Below are 21,369 nucleotides of genomic sequence, written 5' to 3'. Positions count from 1 at the left end.
TCAGACTTTAAATTCAGGTTTTTCTAACAGCAAATCCAGCTCTCATCCACTATTCTATGTAAGAAACATAACTTGGCCTGAGGCTGAAACTAAGACAAGACAATGGCAACAGGGAGCATAAAGAATATTGTTCAGGGCTTTGAATTTGTGCCATTGTTTGAGGTGATAGATATGATTAAAAAGATCTGGAGTCAGCATCCAAGAATAAATAATTTGTCCAGCAAAATTGAGTATAATCCCGAATGGGGAAAAAAAAGATATTTGATCACTAAAAGACTTTCATACATTTGTAAAAAAAAGAGCAAAACTCAATGGAAAATTTGACATAAAAGATCCAGAAGAAATAAAAGAAAAACATTAAAGACTTATTTTATATATATACAAATGTATACATATTATGTATGTTACCAGTCTTCTTAAAATAAATTGTAATATGTGTATTATCATTATGATGGTTATATGTGCTATAAGAAATGATGAGCAGGATGCTCTCAGAAGAATCTAAAAAGACTTCCATGAACTGAAGCAAAACGAAATGTATTGTGCATAAAATAATGGCAATATCATAACATGATCAACTATGAATGATTTAGGTATTCTCAGCAATATAATGATTCAATACATAAACAAAACGCACACAAACACGATTAAAAGGGAAGCACAAAGCTAGGAAAAAATTTCTAGTCAATGTATATGATAAAGGTCTCGTTTCTAAAATATATAAAGAACTATGTCAAATTTATAAGAACACAAGTTATTCCCCAATTCATAGTCAAAGGATATGAACAATTTTCAGATGAAGAAATTAAAACCATCTATAGTCATATGAAAAAAATGTCCCAAATCCCTATTGATTAGAAAAATGCAAATTTTTAAAAAAATCTCTAAAAGTTTAAAAAAAACCTTAGAGCTAGATGGCATCACCTCTCAGACTGGCTAAAATGACAGGAAAAGATAATAAAAGCTGGAGGAAATGTGGGAAAATTGAGACACTAATGCATTGTTGATGAATTTATGAAATGATCCAATCATTCTGGAGAGCAATTGCCTAAACTATGCCTAAAGGGATAAAAAACTGCACACCCTTTGATCCAGCAGTGTCTCTACTGGGCCTGTATCCCAAGGAAATAATAAAAGAAGGAAAAGGACACTCATGTGCAAAATTGTTTTTGTGAGGGCAAAAAATTGAAAAATGAATAGATGCCCATTAATTGGGGAATGGTTGGATAAGTTAGGGTGTATGAAAGTAATGAAATATTATTGTTCTGTAAAAATGATGAACAAGCTGATTTTAGAAAGGGCTGGAAATATTTACATGAACTGATGCTAAGCAAAACAAGCAGAACTAGGAATACACTGTTCACAATAACAGCAAGAATGTGCAATGATCAACAATGAAAGGCTTGGTTCAGTGATCCAAGGCAATTCCAGTAACCTTTGCATGGAAAATGCCATCTACATCCAGAGAGAGAACTATGGAGACTGAATGTAATCAACACATGCTATATTCACTTTTTTACTGAAGTTTTTTATTTTCAAAAGATATGCAAGGATAGTTATTTTAACATTGATTTTTTAAAACCTTGTGTTCCATTTTACCCCTCTCTCTTCCCCACCCCTTCCCTAGATGGCATGTAATCCAATATATGTTAATCATGGTAAATATATATATATATATATATATATATATATATATATATATATATATATATATGTTAAATCCATTCAGTCTCCATAGTTCTTTCTTTAGATGTTAATGGCTTTTTTCATCACAAGTCTACTGGAACTGTGTTAAATCAGTTCATTGTTGAAAAGAACCAAGTCCATCACAGTTGATCATCCATAATCTTGTTGTTATTATATAGAATGTTCTCTTGGTCCTGCTCTTTTCACTCAGCATCAGTTCATTTAAGTCTCTCCAGGCCTTTCTAAAATCATCTTGTTGGTCATTTCTTACAGAACAATAATATTCCATAATATTCATATACCACAATTTATTCAGCCATTCTCCAATTGATGGGCATCCACTCAGTTTCCAGTTTCTAGCCACTACAAAAAGGGCTGCCACAAACATTCGTGCACATACAAGTCCCTTTCCCTCCTTTAAGATTTCTTTAGGATATAAGCCCAGTATATACACATGGTGATAGCCTTTTAGACATAGTACCAGATTGCTCTACAGAATGTTGAATCAGTTCACAACTCCACCAACAATGTATCAGTGTCCCAGTTTTCCCACATCTCCTCCAATATTTGTCATTATCTTCTCCTGTCATCTTAGCCAATCTGACAGGTGTGTGGTGGTACCTCAGAGTTGTCTTAATTTGCATTTCTCTGATCAATAGTGATTTAGAGCATTTTTTCATATAACCAGAAATACTTTTAATTTCTTTATCTGAAAACTTCATATCCTTTAACTATTTATCAATTGGAGAATGGCTTGTATTCTTATAGATTTGAGTCAATTCTCTATATATTTTGGAAATGAAACTTTTATCAGAATCCTTGGATATAAAATTTTTTTCCCAATTAAGAAAGTAATTTTTTGACTTTAAAGCCTTTACACAAAGGTGAGTTATTATTATCATGTTTGCAAAACTGTAAATATGTAATTTAACTACAGTTTATATCCCAGGTATCCTTTCACATTGTAAAGTTTCTTTTTATTTATTAAATCATATCAATTTATACTTATCTTAGCAAGTTACTTCTCTTGGAACTTTTTTCCTCATCTGTAAAATGGCAATGAGAATTTTTCCGTTATCTTGCCTCCTTAGTCTAATAAGATTGAATAAAGCATTCTTTAAATATTTACGATGTGTCAAAGTGCTATAACTAGAGATACAAATAGAGAAGCAAGAGAGTTGTTGAGAATCCAGAATATGAAAAAGAAAAAAAAAAGCATCTTGTAAAAGTCATTGTAGATGCAAATTTTAATGTTTTCATGGCTCAATATTGGTGGTCCCTTGGGAGAGCCAGGTGGTACAGAGGACAGAGAATGAGCCCTGGAGTCACAAATACCCAACTTTAAATCTGGCCTTAGACTCTTAGCTGTGTGACTTTAGGCAATTATTTAATCTCAAATGCTTCAAAAAAATAAAAATAAAAATGGTGGTCCTGAAGAGTATGTCTTCCTTCCTTCCTTCTTTGCAGAAGTGAAGAAGGATTAGCATGACCTGCTTTAAGAAATAGTGGATTCTTCCACATTGGAGGTCTTCAAGCAGAGGCTGGATGACAACTAGCTGGGTATGTTTTGCGGATTTTCGTTTTAGATCTAGGTTGGCTTAGATGGACATTTGACTATAAAATTCTTTTGAGTTGAAATCGTCTGATCCTGTGATCAGTAAGTCAGTAGCATAAATACATGTCGGAATTGGTTTATATGCTGGCTTATTTTACTACAGTGTTATTTCCCCTCATTCTTCAAAAAAGTTAAAAATTAAATCAAAGTTAAATCTGAATTTAACTTAAAAAAGAAAAGAAAAAGAAATCATCTCAAAGGATATGAACAGACAATTTTCAGATGAAGAAATCAAAACTATTTCTAGTGGTATGAAAAGGGGCTCTAAATCATTACTGATCAGAGAAATGCAAATTAAGACAACTATGAGACACCACATCTCTCAGATTGGCTAAGATGACAGGGAAAGATAATGCGGAATGTTGGAGGGGATGTGGGAAAACTGGGACATTGATACATTATCGGTGGAGTTGTGAATGGATCCAGCCATTCTGGAGAGTAGTTTGGAACTATACTCAAAAAGTTATCAAACTGTGCATACCCTTTGATCCAGCAGTGTTACTACTGGGCTTATACCCCAAGGAGATACTAAAGAAGGGAAAGGGACCTGTATGTGCACGAATGTTTGTGGCAGCCCTGTTTGTAGTGGCCAGAAACTGGAAACTGAATGGATGCCCATCAATTGGAGAATTGGCTGGATAAATTGTAGTATATGGATATTATGGAATATTATTGTTCTGTAAGAAATGACCAACAGGATGATTTCAGAAAGGCCTGGAGAGACTTACACGAATTGATGCTGAGTGAAATAAGCAGAACCAGGAGATGATATAATAATGTATAATGATACATGGCAACAAGAAGACTATATGATGCTCAATTGTGATGGACCTGGCCCTCTTCAACCATAAGGTGATTCAGGCCAGTTCCAATGGTCTTGTGATGAAAAAAATCATCTACACCCAGAGAGAGAGCTGTGGGAGCTGAGGGGTCCTTGCAAGAGTCTAACACAAAAATGGTTAAGAATTCATCCATGCTTTTGCTCAGGACTTGTATGCAAAAGAGATTTATTGAAGGATCCTTTTTTTTTTTTTTAATTGAAACTTTTTGTGTATGGATCACAACATAGCATTTTCACTTTTTTTGTTGTTTTTTGCTTACATTTTGTTTTCTTTCTTTTTTCCCCTTTTCAATCTGATTTTTCTTGTGCAGCAAGATAAATGTGGAAACGTGCAAAGAATTGCACATGTTTAAAATATAGTGGATTACTTGCCAACTGGGAGAGGAGATGGGGAGAAGGGAGGGAAAAAAATGAGAACACAGGGTTTTGTAGGGGTGGATGTCAAAAATTATCCACATATATATTTTGAAAATCAAAAGCTTTAATTTAGAAAAATCATCATTATAAACCTAAAGAACGTAAAGAAGTCCTTGGAAACAATATAGTGAGATTCAGGTCCCTGTATTCTTTCTGCTATAGTTTTTGCTTTTATTCTTTTTGTTGTGTTAACTATTTTAGAAGCAACTATAATTTTTCATATTCTGTGTATATCCTGTTTCTACTTTAAATTGTAAGTTTCTTAAGAGTAATAACATCCCAATTCATTCTTTTATTCACCCAGTAATCTATACTCCATAGAAGTTTATATTATAAATTTGGGCTGCATTGAGAGGCAAAGCTTCCAGAAATAAGGAATACTTAAATTAGGAACATTCACCACAGTAAATGGGATGAGGGATCTATATGGGAGTTTAAGGAGACTTTATCAGTTTTCTCTCTAGCCCATTTCATTTTATATATCCACACTTTAGAGCAGAGGTGGGCAGGTTTCAGAATCTAGAATTCAGAAACTAGATTAGAAAATAAAATCACATCATCTTTATTTTCTCTAACCTTCCATTGAAATTGTCTTTAATTACTTAAAAATACGATTCTGAGAAAAGGTCCATAGGCTTCACAAGAGTACCAAAAGGAGTCTAATACAAAAATGGTTAAGAATTCATTCGTGCTTTTGTTCAGTATTTGTATCCAAAAGAGATTTATTGAAGGATGTTTTTTTAATTGAAGCTTTTTATTTTCAAAACATGCAATGCTAATTTTTTCAACAATGACCCTTGAAAAACCTTGTGTTCCAATTTTTTCCCTTCTTCCCCCCACCTTTTTCCCTAGATGGCATGTAATCCAATGTGTTAAATATGGTAAAAATATGTTAAATCCAAAATAGGCATACATATTTATACGATTATCTTGCTGCATAAGAAAAATAGATCAAAAAGTTTAAAAAAGGGAAAGAAAAAATCAAAATAACCACAACAAAAAGAGTGAAATGCTGTTTTGTAAGAAGGATCTTTTTTTTTTTTTTAAATCAGCAGGTTGAAGATGGGAGCAGAATGCTACTCAACAAATCTGCATCCAAATTGGTAGCTATATGGCTTCTGTAGGGAGGATGGATTGAAGAGGTGACAAATGTTGATGATTTGAGAAAAAATCCCTCAAGTACTGTGCAAATGTGAATTTGCATTCCTACAAAAATAGCTCCCCAGCTTTCCCTTTAAGTATAGGAAAATTCTCTCTTTGCTGTACTAGATGCTCCCTTCCAAACTGGGGTTGCAGGATGGTAATGGGTGCATAGAGAAGTTCTGTTTCAGTCATTTGGGGGGATTTTTGGGTGTAGCAACTGATTAATGGGATTGGAATATTTTTCAATTTACTCAAAGTTGGCAAACCAGGGAAACATTTGGAGAAACTTCCCAACAATTCAAGTTGCCCAAAATTAGCATGACCTGCTTCAGGAAATAGTGGATTCTTCCACATTGGAAGTTTTCAAGCAGAGGTTGGATGACAACTAGTTGTGTATGTTTTCTGGATTTTCCTTTTAGATACACCTATATCTAATGGATATTTGACTGTAAAATTCTTTTGAGTTGAAATCCTCTGATCTTGTAAACTGTTAGTAACATAAACACAGCGCTCATTAATGTTATGCCCATTTCCCTACATTGTCCTGCCTCAGTTTCCCTAAATTGTTCTGCCTCAATCCCCCTCTTTGCAACCCCCCTTTCCTGACCATTATAAGTGATATAAATTAGGACTGGGAGCCCTGGCCACTAACTTGAATTCCCAAAAGTCATAAACTACAGATGGCTTATCTCAGATACCTTAGATGGGACCCTTTGAACCAGACATCCTGGCTCTCGCCTTCCAACCCATCAGGATGTGTGATCCTTACCCCCAACCTGTCAGAGCCAACTTATTGTCCTTTCCTAGAAGTTCCCACTCATCAGAGCTCTGCCTCCCCCACCCCCCTTTGTTCTCCTGATCACTGGAGCCTTATAAGAATCGCTGGAATTCTCCCCTTGCTGAATGCTTTGAAACAAGAGTCCAGTCCAGCCCTGAGGCCCACATGGATCCTGTTTGGCCCCCAGCACAATCTCTCTCAAATATTAAAAACCCTCTAATCGCTATTTTGCCTCAGTTTTTGTGGCATTGCAATTAGGTCCTAGATAAATGATTAAAACAAAAATACTAATCTGGGCTCTTCCTTGTCTTTATAGCCGAATTAAAGTACGCTTTCATTCAGGATAGAGCCAGTGTAACGTGGCTACTTTTACCTTGAATCTTGAGCCACTGAGCTCTGACACAATGGAAAAGTCAGCATATTAATACTCTCCCTTCTGAGTGAAACAACTCTAGTTTTCTATTCATGTCAAGAATTTAAGAAAAGCTTAAATAGGGTGCAGGCATTCTAAGTGCGAAATAGAATAAGCTTTTAAGTTGGAACTCAAATCCTAGCTTCCCCAGCTCTGACTATTGGCAAGTCACTCTACTTCTTAAGTCTGTTTCCCCATCGATGAAACAGGAACATCTATTACTCCCAGGCCTTGGTCAGCAAACATTTATCATTGTCAAGCACAATGCTGGGAAACAAAGTTTAGAAGCCCCTGCCACTAAGAAATAAACCTATTAGGGGAGACAAGTACACACCTAAGGATATAGTCTTTAAAAAATGTACAAATAGGATCAGCAAAAGTCTTATTTTATGAGTGACGCCTGAGCTGAGACTCAGATTCTAACACATGAGAAAAGGCAAGGCATTCCGGGCATGTGGAACTGTCTGGGGCGTAAAAAATCAGATGCCAATTGAGGAACATCGCCATTTTGGTCAGCTGAACAGTGCAAGGTCTGACAGGGAGGTTGGAGCCAGATTATAAAAGGAACAGATGAGTTCTGAAGACACCAGGGTTAATAAGCCTAGAGAAAGGAAGTGGTAAGACTGGCACTTTAGGAATGCTGGGAGCTGGGAGAGAGGTGGGGGGGGGGGGGAGATGGACTCAAGTGGAAACTTACCTCAACAAAGATTCTTTTTAGAAAAACACTTCATAATCCTTGAAAATACTAGATTGATCACTCCTGCAATGGGCAGTTTGGTTACAGTTTTTAAGAGACAAAAAAATTCATTTGAAGAAGAAAAATATTGAGATCTTTTTCTAAATTTGTTTTATTTAAATTTTTACAGAATCTTGATTGAAATTAAGTATGTAGTTACAATTCCAGTAACAATTTCTACAAAAATGCACATACAATACCAGAATTTGTTTTTAAAGCAAACTAATATCATATTTCTGTTTTGCATAAAACATGCGCTGAGCACATTTGTATCTTGACCAAAATTAGTCTCTAAGAGGAGAAGTGGCCCAATAAAGTCAGAAAAGGAGCTGTGAACAACAGGTATAAAAGAAGTTTTTTGGTTAAAGTTAAAGAAGGATCAGTGCCTTTCACCAAACAAACCCTTCGGCGCTAGTGGCAATTTGTTGTTGTGTTGACAACCAGTCTCAGATTTAATAGGTCTTGTCTCTGGCCAGGTAAGTTACTTTAGGGCAACGGGTCAAAAACAACTGGCAGGACTATGGCTTATCTAGACTTTGTATGCCCAGCCCCTACCACAGAATCCATACACCTTAGGTACTTTTATAATAAATATTTATTGAAAAAGACAAACTTTTAGACCATGTAGAAATACAGGATTGGCCCATAGGTTAAAAAAAACAAACTGTCAAACTAGTAGAAAGAGTACTGAATTTGGAGTCAGAAAACCCAAATTCAAATCTTACAATTTCCTTACAACCTGTGACTGGTCACTTAGATTTTCTGACCTTATTTTCTTATCAGTAAGATAAAAGGCTTATATTTAAGAGGGATTCTAAGGTCCCTTCCAATCCTAAATTCTATGATCCTATTATCTGAAAAATAAAAGTACACAGGCTGAGTCTGTCCTCCTTGCTATCACCAGTCATGCCAGCCCTCCTAATGAGTCCTGATAACCTCCAGGTGAGATCCCGTGAGGAACCTTAGCGCCAAGGAGACTGTGTCAGGGCTTCCTGCAAAATCCTCACTCTTGCCAGGACTGCTAAGTATCAGGACTGTGTAGGAGCCCTCCTGGGTTCAGAGAGCACAAGGATCTTCCAGTCAAAGACAGCCCCACTGTCCCAGCAGAACCACTAGAAAAGGCAGTTTAATTTCTTCTAGGCCTAAAGCCTGACAACTCTAAGGTGCTAGTCATGAGTGGGCGTGTCAAAATGGAGTTCCTGCTGAACCTAGGTGGCCTCTATGTGAACATGTATTTTGTCAGCAGGACCTAAGAAATCCAACGCAGTCAATGTGTCCTAAAGCACATCCGTTATCTATTTCCAAAAAAAGTGATTCACATAGAGGGAGGCACTGATTCAAGGCTACATACTTTTCAATGAATGCTCTTGCTCCAAAAAAAAAAAAAAAAAAAAAAAAAAAAAAGGTGTGTGTGTGTGTGTGTGTAAGACTGTCAAGGAGACTGTACTAACTGACATGGCTTTCCATGGAGCTTCACTTTTCACAAATGTAGGAAACTTGACCAGCATCCAAAGGAGATGCCATCACAATTAAAAGTAAACAGGGTGTCAATTTTTCTGTTACCAAAAAAAAAAAAAAAAAAAAATCATCCATGAGCGCAAAATGTTTTTTTTCTATCCATTTTCATAGAGTCTATCCCCTTCCATAAGGGGCACATGCTGCCCTGGTCACAAAGCTCACTCCTAGGAGGATATTCTGCCACAGATTATTTGCTTCAGCATAGGTTTGGAGAGAACATAATTTTCTGGGACCCTGATAAGTTTTTCTAAAATATGACAATATCAAAGTAGGTCAGTTTTTAATGTAGGCTCGTAAGTATCCCTGATAATATCAAAAAATCCAAAGCACTTTGTAAACAACCATCAAAATTTAACAGAGTTAATACCTGGCTTATAGTACTAGGCAGCAGAAAAGGGGCTATTATCCTGGCAACCTTTTCTTAAAACCAAATCAAACTCCCTAAAACCTAAAAAACAACTGAGACTGGGGGCGGGGTATGGGAGTCAACAAACCAGAGTTACATTGAACTGAATACACAATGAGGATCATAGGTAGTGAAATTAGAATATGCATTCTGTTCTCTAAAGTAATGGCATGTACTAACAGCAGAAGGCTGGATAAGTCCTCTTGGAAAGGAGCATGGTGAAAAGGGGACCAAACAGTTAGAAATGTGCCTCCTTTATTTATCTAACATCAGCATTCCCATTTGGCCTGAAATAAAAAAATCTCATTTATGCCATTCTAGCTGCAGTAATATTGCATCCCATCTAGACGCCTTCTCTTTCTTGACTGAAATTCTTCAAAGAACTGCTGAATGTCCTCTCTCTTAACGACCTGTTGGTGAATAATAAAAAAGCAGTAATTAGGAGAAAATAAAGGCCACAAAAAAGCAAAAAGGGAAAACATACTGTCAAAATTATCCCCTTCCCCAAAAGAGAATAAGAATACAGCTTTTCAAAATTCCTTCCTGCACTCATTAAAATTCCAGCCTTCCCACCCCTCTATACTCTTGAATTTCTAAAGCAGCCCAAAAGGTTGAAGCTTGGGAGACTGCTATCAGGTGGTGAAATATGTACCAGTATTTGTGGCCCTGCAAATGTCCTAACCATGATGCCAACGATCCAGACTTGTGATGGAAAAAGCCTGGAATTAGAACTTGAGGGACAGCTAGGTGGCACAGTGGAGAGACCTGAGGAGTCCAGAGGACCTGAATTCAAATCTAGCCCCAGACACTTAACACTTCCTGGCTGTGTGACCCTGGGCAAATCACTTAACCCCAACAGCCTCAGCAAAAAAAAAAAAAAAAAGGTATAGAACCTGAAATAAGTAACTTTTCTGAATCTCATTTTTCTTACTCTCAGGCAATGAAGTGGCAGCAGGACAGAATGCTAGCCTTAAAGGCAGGCAGAACTGAATTCAAATTCTGACTTAGACACTTGTTAGCCATGTAAACCTTAAGCAAGTCACAGTCTCCTTCAGTTTTAGTTTCTTCATCTGTAAAATGGATATAATAGCACCACCCACTTCATCGAGTTACTGTGAGAATCAAAATGAGATAACATATGTACAAGCTCTTTGTAAACTTTAAAGTGTTACAGACAAGTTAGCCAGCAGTAGTAAATACTTTTGAAAATGACTTTACAAAGTACTTTGACATTTAAAGAGCACTTTTCTAATAACTTTATGAAGCAGTTAATACAAGTATTACCATCCTTACTTTACAGATACAGAACCAAGATCAGAGAAGTTCATTGACTTGTCCGGAGTCACAGAGCTTGTAAAACTCTGAAGTGGGACCCAAACCCTCATTTCCTGCTTTTCTACACTTGTAGGACACCAGGCTAAGTGCTGCAGGAATTGAGAGGAGGGCTGATACACCCACTTGACAGTGCTGTGAGAATGGCAAAGAGCTACTCTCACAGCAGCTGATCTCACCATCTCTGAAGGGCTCTGCTCTAGGCAAAGTGCTTGATGGAGAAGTAACACAAATGCCTCCTGGGCAACTGACCTGGGTTCACTTCCTCAGGAGTGTACAGTGCTAAGATATGCAGTCCTTGAAGCACCTGATGATGTTCAACTTAGGACAATTCAGGAGCCTTAGCCCTGAGTACATCATGTACTAGCAGCAGATGTGGTTTCTCTATTAGAGAAATGTTTAACTGATACCACTAAAGACACACAATGTGGGGTTAACCACGATAAAGGCTGATAAAGGCTGGAACCATTTATTGAATCTATTATTATTAGTGGAGACAATAAGGACTTCATGGGCTCCCATTTACCAAAGTCCAAAAATATTAACAATGCAATTTTTATTTTGTAATTTAATTATTGATACTTCAATATATCAAAAAATGCTAGCATTAAAATGTTCATTGGGGAATTTTCAGGCCATCACAGTCTATAAAAAAATAACTCACAATGTCTCTTGATTCCCCTTTAAAACTTAAATATGATATAATCTCAACATGAGGAATTAACATCTTTCCAAACATTCAAGTATTATTTTTTAAAGAAAGTTTTGTATGTATAATTATAAATTCTGAATATGTTCTTGGTAGACTGATATTTTAAGTACCTTGTAGTTATTTGGAAATGGATTTTTTTCTGTTATTTTATTCCTGGATTTATTCTTGCTACAGAGAAATGATAATTATATGTTTTTGTTTTGTACCATGTAACTTCTTGAAGCTAATAATTTTCTCAATTTTTTCCTCAAATAATTTTGATCTTCGAGGGTTTTTTAGGTGAACAATCTTATCACCTGTAAATAAGGATCATTCTGTCTCATCTTTGTCAATTTTAGTGCCTTTAATTTCTTTCTCTTGTTTTAATGCTACTACTAGCATTCCTAACATTATGATAAATACTAGAGATCAGATATCCTTGTTTTATCCATATATTTCTCAGAAAAGCTTCTGATGTTTTCTACATTGCAAGTAATGTTAGCTATAGTTTGTTTTTTAATTGATTAAAAATAATCTTTCAAATATTATGCTTTATATGCTTTAAAAAAAGTGTATTTCACCAGTTTTTTCTTCATCTACCAACATAATTATGTGATTTGGGATTTTTTTTTAAAATAATAGCTTTTCTCAAAATGTATGCAAAAATAGTATTCAACATTCACTGTTGTAAAACCTTATGTTCTAAATTTTTCTCCCTCTCCTAGACATTAAGTAATCCAAAATATGTTAAATATGTGCAATTCTTCTGTACATATTTCCACATTTATCATGCTGCACAAGAAAAATCAAATGAAAAAGAAAAAAAAAAGACAAGTAAACAACAAAAAAAGGTGAATATATGCTGTGATTCACATTCAGACCCCATAGTTCTCTTTCTGTGTGTAGATGGCTCTCTCCATCACAAGTCCATTGCAATTGGCCTAAATCATCTCATTATTTAAATGTTTCAACCATCAGAACTGATCACTGTGTAATCTTGCTATTACTGTATATAATGTTCTCTTGGTTCTACCCACTTCACTTAGCATCAGTTCATGTAAGTCTCTCCAGAACATTTTGAAATATTCCTGATCATTTCTTAGAAAACAATAATATTCCATTATATTTAAATACCATAGCTTATTCAGCCATTCCCCAACTTATGGGCACCCAGTTAGTTTCCAATTCCTTGGCCACCCCAAAGAGAGCTCCTAAAAATATTTTTGCATATGTGGGTTTTTTCCCCTTTTTTTAATGATCTCTTTTTTGGGTTATATTGCTGGATCAAAGGGTATGCAAAATTTGATAGCCCTTTGGACACAGTTGATTTGGCATGTTTTTAACACAATAAGTTATGCTGTTTTCCTAATCCTGGACCATCCTTACCTTCTGTAGTATAAATTCAACTTCATCATAGTGAATTTCCCTTCTCCAGGAATTTCTTTATGATCTACTCAACTTCATTTGCTGAGACTATGTTAAGATCTCAATTTCACGGTGGCCTAGCACTACTAGACCTAAAACTATATTATAAAACAGCAGTCATCAAAACCATTTGGTACTAGCTAAGAAACAGAGGGGTGGATCAGTAGAATATGTTAGGTTCACAATTCACAATAGTTAATAACTATAGTAACCTGCAAAACGACTCAAGCTTCTGGGAGAACTCACTATTTCATGAAAATTGCTGGGAAAACTGAAAAATATATGGCAGAAACTAAGTATTGACCAACATCTAACACCTTAGACCAAGATAAGGCCAAAATAGATTCATGATTTGGACATAAAAGATAATACTATAAGCAAATTAGGAAAACAAGAGAGTCTACTTCTCAGATCTGTATGAAAAGGGAAGAATTTATAGTCAAAGAAGAAATAGAGAACATTGTGAAATGCAAAATATACAATAATTTTGATCACATCAAATTTAAAAGGTTTTGCACATACAAAACCAATGCAGCCAACATTAGAAGGGAAGGAGAAAGCTGGGGAAAAATTTGTAAAGCCAGTGTTTCTGATTAAAGGTCTCATTTCAACATTATATACAGAACTGCCTCAAATTTATAATATAAGCCATTCCCCAATTGATAAATGATCAAAGGATATGAAGAAAATTTTCAAAGACATTAAAGCTATTTCTAATTATATGAAAAAATGCTCTAAATCACTATTGATCAGAGAAATGCAAAATAACTCTGAGGTACCACTTCATATTTATCAGACTGGCTAAGATGATAGGAAAAGAAAATGATAAATGTTGAAGGGGATGTGGGAAAAACTGAAGCGTTAATGCATTATTGTTGGAACAACCATTCTGGAGAGCACTCTGGAACTTTGCTCAAAAGGCTTTAAAAATGCATACCCTTTTAAATTGTGGTATATGAATGTTATGGAATATTATTGTTCTGTAAGAAATGACCAGCAGGATGAATACAGAGGATTGATGAGACTTATATGAACTGATGCTAAGTGAAATGAGCAGAACCAGGATATCATTACATACTTCAACAATGATACTGTATGAGGATGTATTCTAATGGAAGTGGATTTCTTTGACAAAGAGATCTAACTCAGTTTCATTTGATCAAAGATGGACAGAAGCAGCTACCCCCAAAGAAAGAACACTAGGAAATGAATGTAAACTGCTTGCATTTTTGTCTTTCTTCCCAGGTTATTTTTACCTGCTGAATTCAATTCTTCCTGTGCAACAAGGGAACTGTTCAGTTCTGCACACATATATTGTATCTAGGATACACTTTGACATATTTAACTTGTATAGGACTGCTTTCCATCTGGGGAGGGGGTGAAGAGAGGGAGGGGAAAAATCGGAACAGAAGTGAGTGCAATAATGTTGTAAAAAAATTACCCAGTCATGGGTTCTGTCAATAAAGTTATAATTAAAAAAATAAATAAAGGAGTATTGGCCAACAAAAAGAAAAAAGAAAAAAAATGCATACCCTTTGATCCAGCAGTGTTTCTACTGGGCCTATATCCCAAAGAGATCATAAAAAAAGGAAAAGGACCCACATGTGCAAAAATGTTTGTAGCAGCCCTTTTCATAATGGAAAGGAACTAAGAAATTGAGTGGATGGCCATCAGCGAGGCACTGGCTGAATAAATTATGATATAAGAATGTAATTGAATATTGTTTTCCTATTAAAAAATTATGAACAGGCTGATTTCAGAAAAGCCTGGAAAGACTTATATGAACTGATGCTAAGTGAAGTGAATAGAACCAAGAGAACATTGTACACAGCAATAAGATTATGTGATAATCAACTATGATGGACTTGGTTCTTTTCAACAATGAAGTGATTCAAGGCAATTCCAATGCACTTGTAATGAAAAGTACCACATCCAGAGAGGGAACGATATGGGGACTAAATGTGGATCAAAGGCATATTTTTATCTTTTTTTGTTATTATTTGCAATAACATTTTTTTCTTGTGGTTTTTTCCCCTTTTGATCTGATTTTTCTTGTGCAGCATAATGAATATGGAAATATGTTTAGAAGAACTGCACACATGCTGTCTTGGGGGAAAGGGAAGGTGAACATTGAAAACTATCTTTGCATGTATTTGGGGAAAAAATACTATTAAAAAAGATCTCAATTTCATGTTCTAGAGATCTGGGTATTATTTAAGGAATTATTCATTTCTTAAAAATTATCTTATTAGCATAAAATTATGTATAATACATTTTATTTCTTAATTGTTTTATCACCAAGTTCATTTTTATTGACAGATTTTACTTTCTCTTTCTGTACTAGATTTGCTATAGAGGTTTATCAATTTTTATTTGGAGATGAGCTTCTTATCTGAAAAGAACTAAGGATATCTCATAAGCTCAAAGTGGATATATAATCTAAATATTTAAAAATATATGCTAAAAAACACTGAAGAACCACCAGATCAGGTACTTTTCAAAGATGGCTATAGAAGAGTTCTTTACCAAACAATCACAAAAGATAAAATATAACATATCACAGAAATTGAAAAACTTTTGCATAAACAAAAATCAACTCAATTGTGAAATGCAGGGAAGCAGATGCCTGAGAAAAATCTTTGCATCAATCATCTCTGATCAATCATTCCCAATTCAAATAGTATCCATCACTGATCCAAGGATATGAAAAAACAATATTCAAAACATCTACAAACTCTTAACAAACATATGAAACACTACCCTAAATCATCAATAACCACAGAAATGCAGATTAAAAGGAATTAAGTCAAAGAAGTAAAAGCCAATTTCTTGTCTTTTCCCCTTCTCACTTAAATCTATTGATTTCTTTCCTTATTCTCCCTTTCAACCTATGACCTGTTTCAACTCTCTCCAACCCATGTCTTCCCAGGGTTCCAACCATTTTCTCCTTTCAATTTAAGTTAGTACAAAGATGCACCAATTCCTTCTTACTTAAGTCCATCTATGGATTATCTAAACTATCTCAGCACTATTGCTTGCTTATTTCAGCCATTCCTGCCTCCATGTGATTACTCTGAGATGCTGCTAACAATCAAACTCCCTCTTCCCCTTCTGTAACCTTCCTCACACTGTTTTGTCTTACTGTTCCACTAAAACAAGAGGAATATAAATATATAAATATATATATATATAAAAATTTCTTATCTATTTTTTCTCTCAAGTCCTTGCAGGTCACTACCTTGTCTCCTGATCTTCTCTATTTGCTTTGCATGCTTTTTCAATATAGAAGATTCCTCTATATTATCTGACCATCAACAATGTTTGCTAATTTTTTCTTTGATATTGTTAATTCTGAAGTCTGACCACCAGATTTCTTGGTGAATAAAATCTGGGATTTTTATAAGTATTCTATGGATTCTCTTGATTTGTACTGAGCAATCTGCTCCCACTCTTTCTGAGGAATTTTTCTACATGATTGTGAGGGGAAAGTTGCCCCAAGGACACTTCACTTGGCCAATCTTCCCAAGACATCTCTTCTTACATTTCTCTGAACCTATCATATCCACGATCACTTAGGGTACCACAAAATCCTACTATATTAATATACAATTTGTTTCACTATTCCCCAGTTAAAAGCTCCTTTTTTTGGTTTTTGATTCCAGTTTTTTGCTACAACAACAAAGTGTTGTTCTGAATATTGTTCTAGGTGTGGATTTCTTCTCTGTCCTTGACCTCTTCTTCTGGGAATGTGCTGAATGATGGTGACCCCAGATCAAAGGGCATGTACAAGTTTGACAACTTTGAGAATACAGTTCCAAATTGCTTTCAGACTGGTTGGAACAGTTCTATTAACAATGTATTTATTCAATTATTGTTCAGTAAGAAATGACCAACAGGATGATTTCAGAAAGGCCTGGAGAGACTTACATGAACTGATACTAAGTGAAATGAGCAGGACCAGGAGATCATTATATACTTCAACAATAGCATATGATGATCAGTTCTGATGGACCTGGCCATCCTCAGAAATGAGATGAACCAAATCAATTCCAATGGAGCAGTAATGAACTGAACCAGCTATACCCAGTGAAAGAAATCTGGGAGATGACCAAGAACCATTACATAGAATTCCCAATCCCTGTATTTTTTTCGCCTGCATTTTTGATTTCCTTCACAGGCTAATTGTACACTATTTCAGAGTCTGACAGTAAAATAACAGTTTGGACATGTATACTTATTTTGCATTTAATTTATACTTTAACATATTTAACATGTATTGGTCAACCTGCCATCTAGGGGAGGGGATGGGAGGAAGGAGGGGAAAAATTAGAACAAAAGGTTTGGCAATTGTCAGTGCTGCAAAATTACCCATGCATATAACTTGTAAATAAAAAGCTATTTAAAAAAAGTTATATCGTACAATGCCATCTATTAAACTACTGAATAAAAAAAAATGCATTTATTCATGTTACCTCTATACAATCCCTCCAACAACTATAATTTTTTTCTTTTGTTATCTTTGCCACTCTACTTTGTCACCATACTGGGTATGAGGAGAAACTTTAGTCATTTTCATTTCATTTTCTCTTATTATTAATAATTTGGAGCAATTTTATCATGTGGTTGTTCAAAGTTTACATTTCCTCGTTTGAGAACTATCTATTCATAGTCTTTAACCCTTATTTATAGGCAAATACCTCTTGTCTAACATTTGAATCAATTCTTTATATATATATTGGATGTTAAACTTCTATCAGATAAATTTTCTGTGAAGATTTTTTTTCTCAGTTATAATTCTAACTGCATTTATTTTGTTTGAGCAGATTTTCAATTTTATATAATTCATATCAGCTGAAGTGTTACCAACCAAGAATTGTTCAAAATTATTAAGTTATCAGAAAATTATGTAAGAAGATGGGGAGTCCACATTCTCTCTTGGTATCCAGGCAATGTCTAAAGACAGCTTCCCCCTAGTCTATTTTAGGAATAAACCCTTCATCCCCAGGGTAAAGGAGGTGGAGGTGGATAAGGTCTATGCCCACAACAATATTCATAGAGGCACTTTTTGATATAACAAAGAACTGCATTTACAGAGTAACAAAGATAAGAGTTGTACATGGTCTTCACTACTAAATGGAGTAGCCAAATAGTTAAATGTCCTCAAAACACTATCTTCATATAGTCTTGAAATCAAGAATTATATTCTCCTTCTGCACTACATGAGCATTCAGAAAGTAGAAGAGCCTTGAACTTTGTATCCTTTTTATATTTCATATCGAATATGAGAATTCATTTTTCTTTGCCCCTAAGCCCAGTTCTCTTTTTCCTATGGAGGGCAGCCTTTGAGTCATTTTTGACCCTTGGATTTCTCTCACATATACAGTGCATTCCCCAATGAGCCAAGACTGGTTGATTCTGCCTCTATTACAGGTCTCTAATCCACCTCCATCTCTCCATGCAGCCACCACTCTTGTTCTGGAATTCTTCACCTCTTATTCAGACTACAGCAATATAGCTGTATTCATCCTCCACATAGCTACCAATGTAAATGTTGGCTATCTCTAGAGTCAAATAAAAACTCTTCTAGCAGATTTAAAGCCCATCATAATCTAATTCCAAAAAGTTAAAAAAGAGGGAGAGAGAGAGAGAGAGAGAGAGAGAGAAGCAATCAGAGTACAAAAAAGAAAAAAGATAGGGAAAAAATATAAAAAAATTAATGGTCATAGTACCAAATATCAGAAACTTTTGGAATCAAAAAAATTAAAAAGTTCCAAAAGAGAACTCCCAAATTATCAAGTTTCACCTCAAAAGTCCTTCAAAATACAGAATATCTTGTGTCTTGAGTATATGTATATCTGGATACGAAACAGGCACCTAACCTTTATTGCTCCAGAAAGCACAGGACATGTCTACTGTGTGTGGTAAATAAATAGAAGAGTCTTGCCAATGATACACCCAATACACCTCAGCTACAAGGAAACTGAAGCACTCTCTCTCTCTAATAGTACACTGATAAAGTAAGCCACAATAGGTAGCTACAGAATAATATAACCTGTATTAAGTGTACACATATGCAGCAGAACAAAGCTACAATTGAATAAAATATCATTTGACTTGCACAGCAGCATACATAAAACGCAACAATGTGGGAATCGTACAGAAATCACTGTATAATATGGACAGCAAGCTTCCTCTAGTGAGATAAAGGGCAGCAGAATTTAAAAACAGAATTAGGCTTTAAAGAGAAGATTAGAATCTGCACACGACAGAAAAAGGGCAAATAGAGTAAAATGCTGATGAGGCAGTACAATATTGGTTCAACTTTCCTTGATGACATAAAGGCTCAGCAAGGTCAGCTATTCAAATTATCTGCAGATGTCTATCCTTCTAAAATTGTTTAACAGTGCTCTACTTTGTAATTTCTTAAGTTAGAGTACCTAAACGATGTTTGCATGACTTTTAATTTTAGAAATATGAAGAAGCCTCTATATTTGGCCCAATGTTAACTGAAAAATAATGCGATTTACTTGAGCAAATGCAGTTGACGATAATAAAAGATAACATTTATATAGTATTCTAAGGATTACAAGGTATATGTGACAGGGAATATAAATATTATGCCCACTGTACAGGTGAGAAAACTGAGACAGAACTATAAATTGGCTTTGCAAGGCCAGGACTTCAACGTGGGTTTTCTGATTTTAAATCTTTCCACTACACTGATACCTCCTTCATAAGTCAAACATGTCTCCTGTAGAATATCTTTTTCAACTGAAATTGAGATAATGTATTAAAGACTATTTATATACATAGTTTAAAAAAACAACTAAAATGTAAGATATACCATAAGAATTCTGTGACGTTTCTGAGCAGTCTATCCTCTAAAAAGTTTTATAATGTTAATTAAACGGATCTCTCTTAGCAATGCTTGCCAATATCTAACCAGGCAGTACTAGGGAATTATATTCCCCTGAGTAGTCTTATATAGAATGCTGACTTTTTTTTTTTTGGTCATATGATAATGCTTGAAGGAACATTCCTCCTTCATAATCTAAGACAACAGTAAAAGCAAGTGATGGAAAAAAGTAGATACATGTGGCTGATTATGTTAGTGAGGAAGAAATGACTAATAATATTTTGAAAGCTACTATAAAGTAAAAAAAAAAAACATGAAAGCAACAGTCAAGATGTCTTTCTGGATGGTTTAAAAATAAAACAAAACAAAACAAACAGGTAGAAGAAACTTGCTTTGGTCTTTGATTCAACAATGTTTCAGAAAGGAAGTCATGTTACACCACCCAGGAAATGATGTTATCTGCACATCTTTTGCCTCTTTATGATGAAGAGATCTAATGGCATACCTGATCATTTAAATTGTCAAAGAAAATAATCCATTTTTAAAGGAACTCAAACTTTTTTGAGTTTTTAAAAGTTGTAATTCATCTTACCGTTCCTTCATCAGCAAATCTCCTGAGATAGTCTTTAAGTTCAGTCTTTAAATCATTATATTCTAGAAGAGAAAAAAATATACATTAACTTCAATGAAGAAGCATCTATTAAAAAAAAAAAAACTTTTCTGTCACTATGTTTGAAAGAGATTTGTCTACTAGCATTTTAAAACTCAAATTATTCCTCTTCTATGAAACCAGAAGTTCATTTCACATGTTGACTTAAATTCTTCCGAACTCCCTTCAACTTCATCTCAGGAACTCCAGTCCTAAAAAAGTACAGATCTAACTCCAAATATGATTAGCTTAGAAATTAAAAAATATTTTTTTTCTTCTATAAATTTAATCTTTGGGAAAACTCAGGTAAGTCATGTTTAATCTCTGAATCCACACTACTTATACCCATGAAAAAACATTCTTAAAAATATGTCTATTAAAAACTTTGAACTCTATATACTCGGCTAAATAAGAGAAAAGAAGATATCAAACAAAGAGGCAATATCCTATCTATCTTATGAGATCATAAAACCTGGTGGAGAAATTAAACTATAACAACTTATATTAATGGACACATATACTTCACAGGACTCATAATATATATTTAGGTAAGTTTATGACAGAGAGAGGGAGAAAAGAAAATTTTAGAGGAAGAAAACTTTAAGTTCACAATATTACTGTTGAAGGTTCTTAAAAGATCATTTATCCTCTCCTTTTAGAAATAGGAAAATTAAGGTCTAGAGATTAAGTGACCAGCCCAAGGCATAAAACATTTAAGTAGCAGAATTAGGACTTAAATGAAGGCCTTCTGGTTACTTTTTTTCTCACTACAACTGGAATCAAAGAGCTTGGCCCAAGTTAAATGATGGAAGGGGAAAGAAAAGGAACAAGACAGCAAGAAGGAAGAGGCTCTCATCAAGAAAG

General features: G+C 34.8%; 1 protein-coding gene across 1 annotated transcript in view; it reads right to left on the bottom strand.

The window, feature by feature from the left end:
• Positions 1-7,722: 7,722 nt before the first annotated feature.
• Positions 7,723-21,369, bottom strand: part of UBR7 (ubiquitin protein ligase E3 component n-recognin 7) — a 33,291-nt gene continuing 19,644 nt past the window's right edge. Inside the window, exons 10-11 of the mRNA XM_031952312.1 lie at positions 20,449-20,510; positions 7,723-9,962 (exon numbers count right to left, since the gene is read on the bottom strand). Coding sequence (XP_031808172.1) covers positions 9,870-9,962; positions 20,449-20,510 — 155 coding nt within the window. The 3' untranslated portion in view covers positions 7,723-9,869. The remainder of the gene's footprint in view (positions 9,963-20,448; positions 20,511-21,369) is intronic.

Source organism: Sarcophilus harrisii, chromosome 2 (assembly GCF_902635505.1).
Source record: "Sarcophilus harrisii chromosome 2, mSarHar1.11, whole genome shotgun sequence".
NCBI lineage: Eukaryota > Metazoa > Chordata > Mammalia > Dasyuromorphia > Dasyuridae > Sarcophilus > Sarcophilus harrisii.
This window is presented reverse-complemented; position numbering and strand designations above follow the sequence as displayed.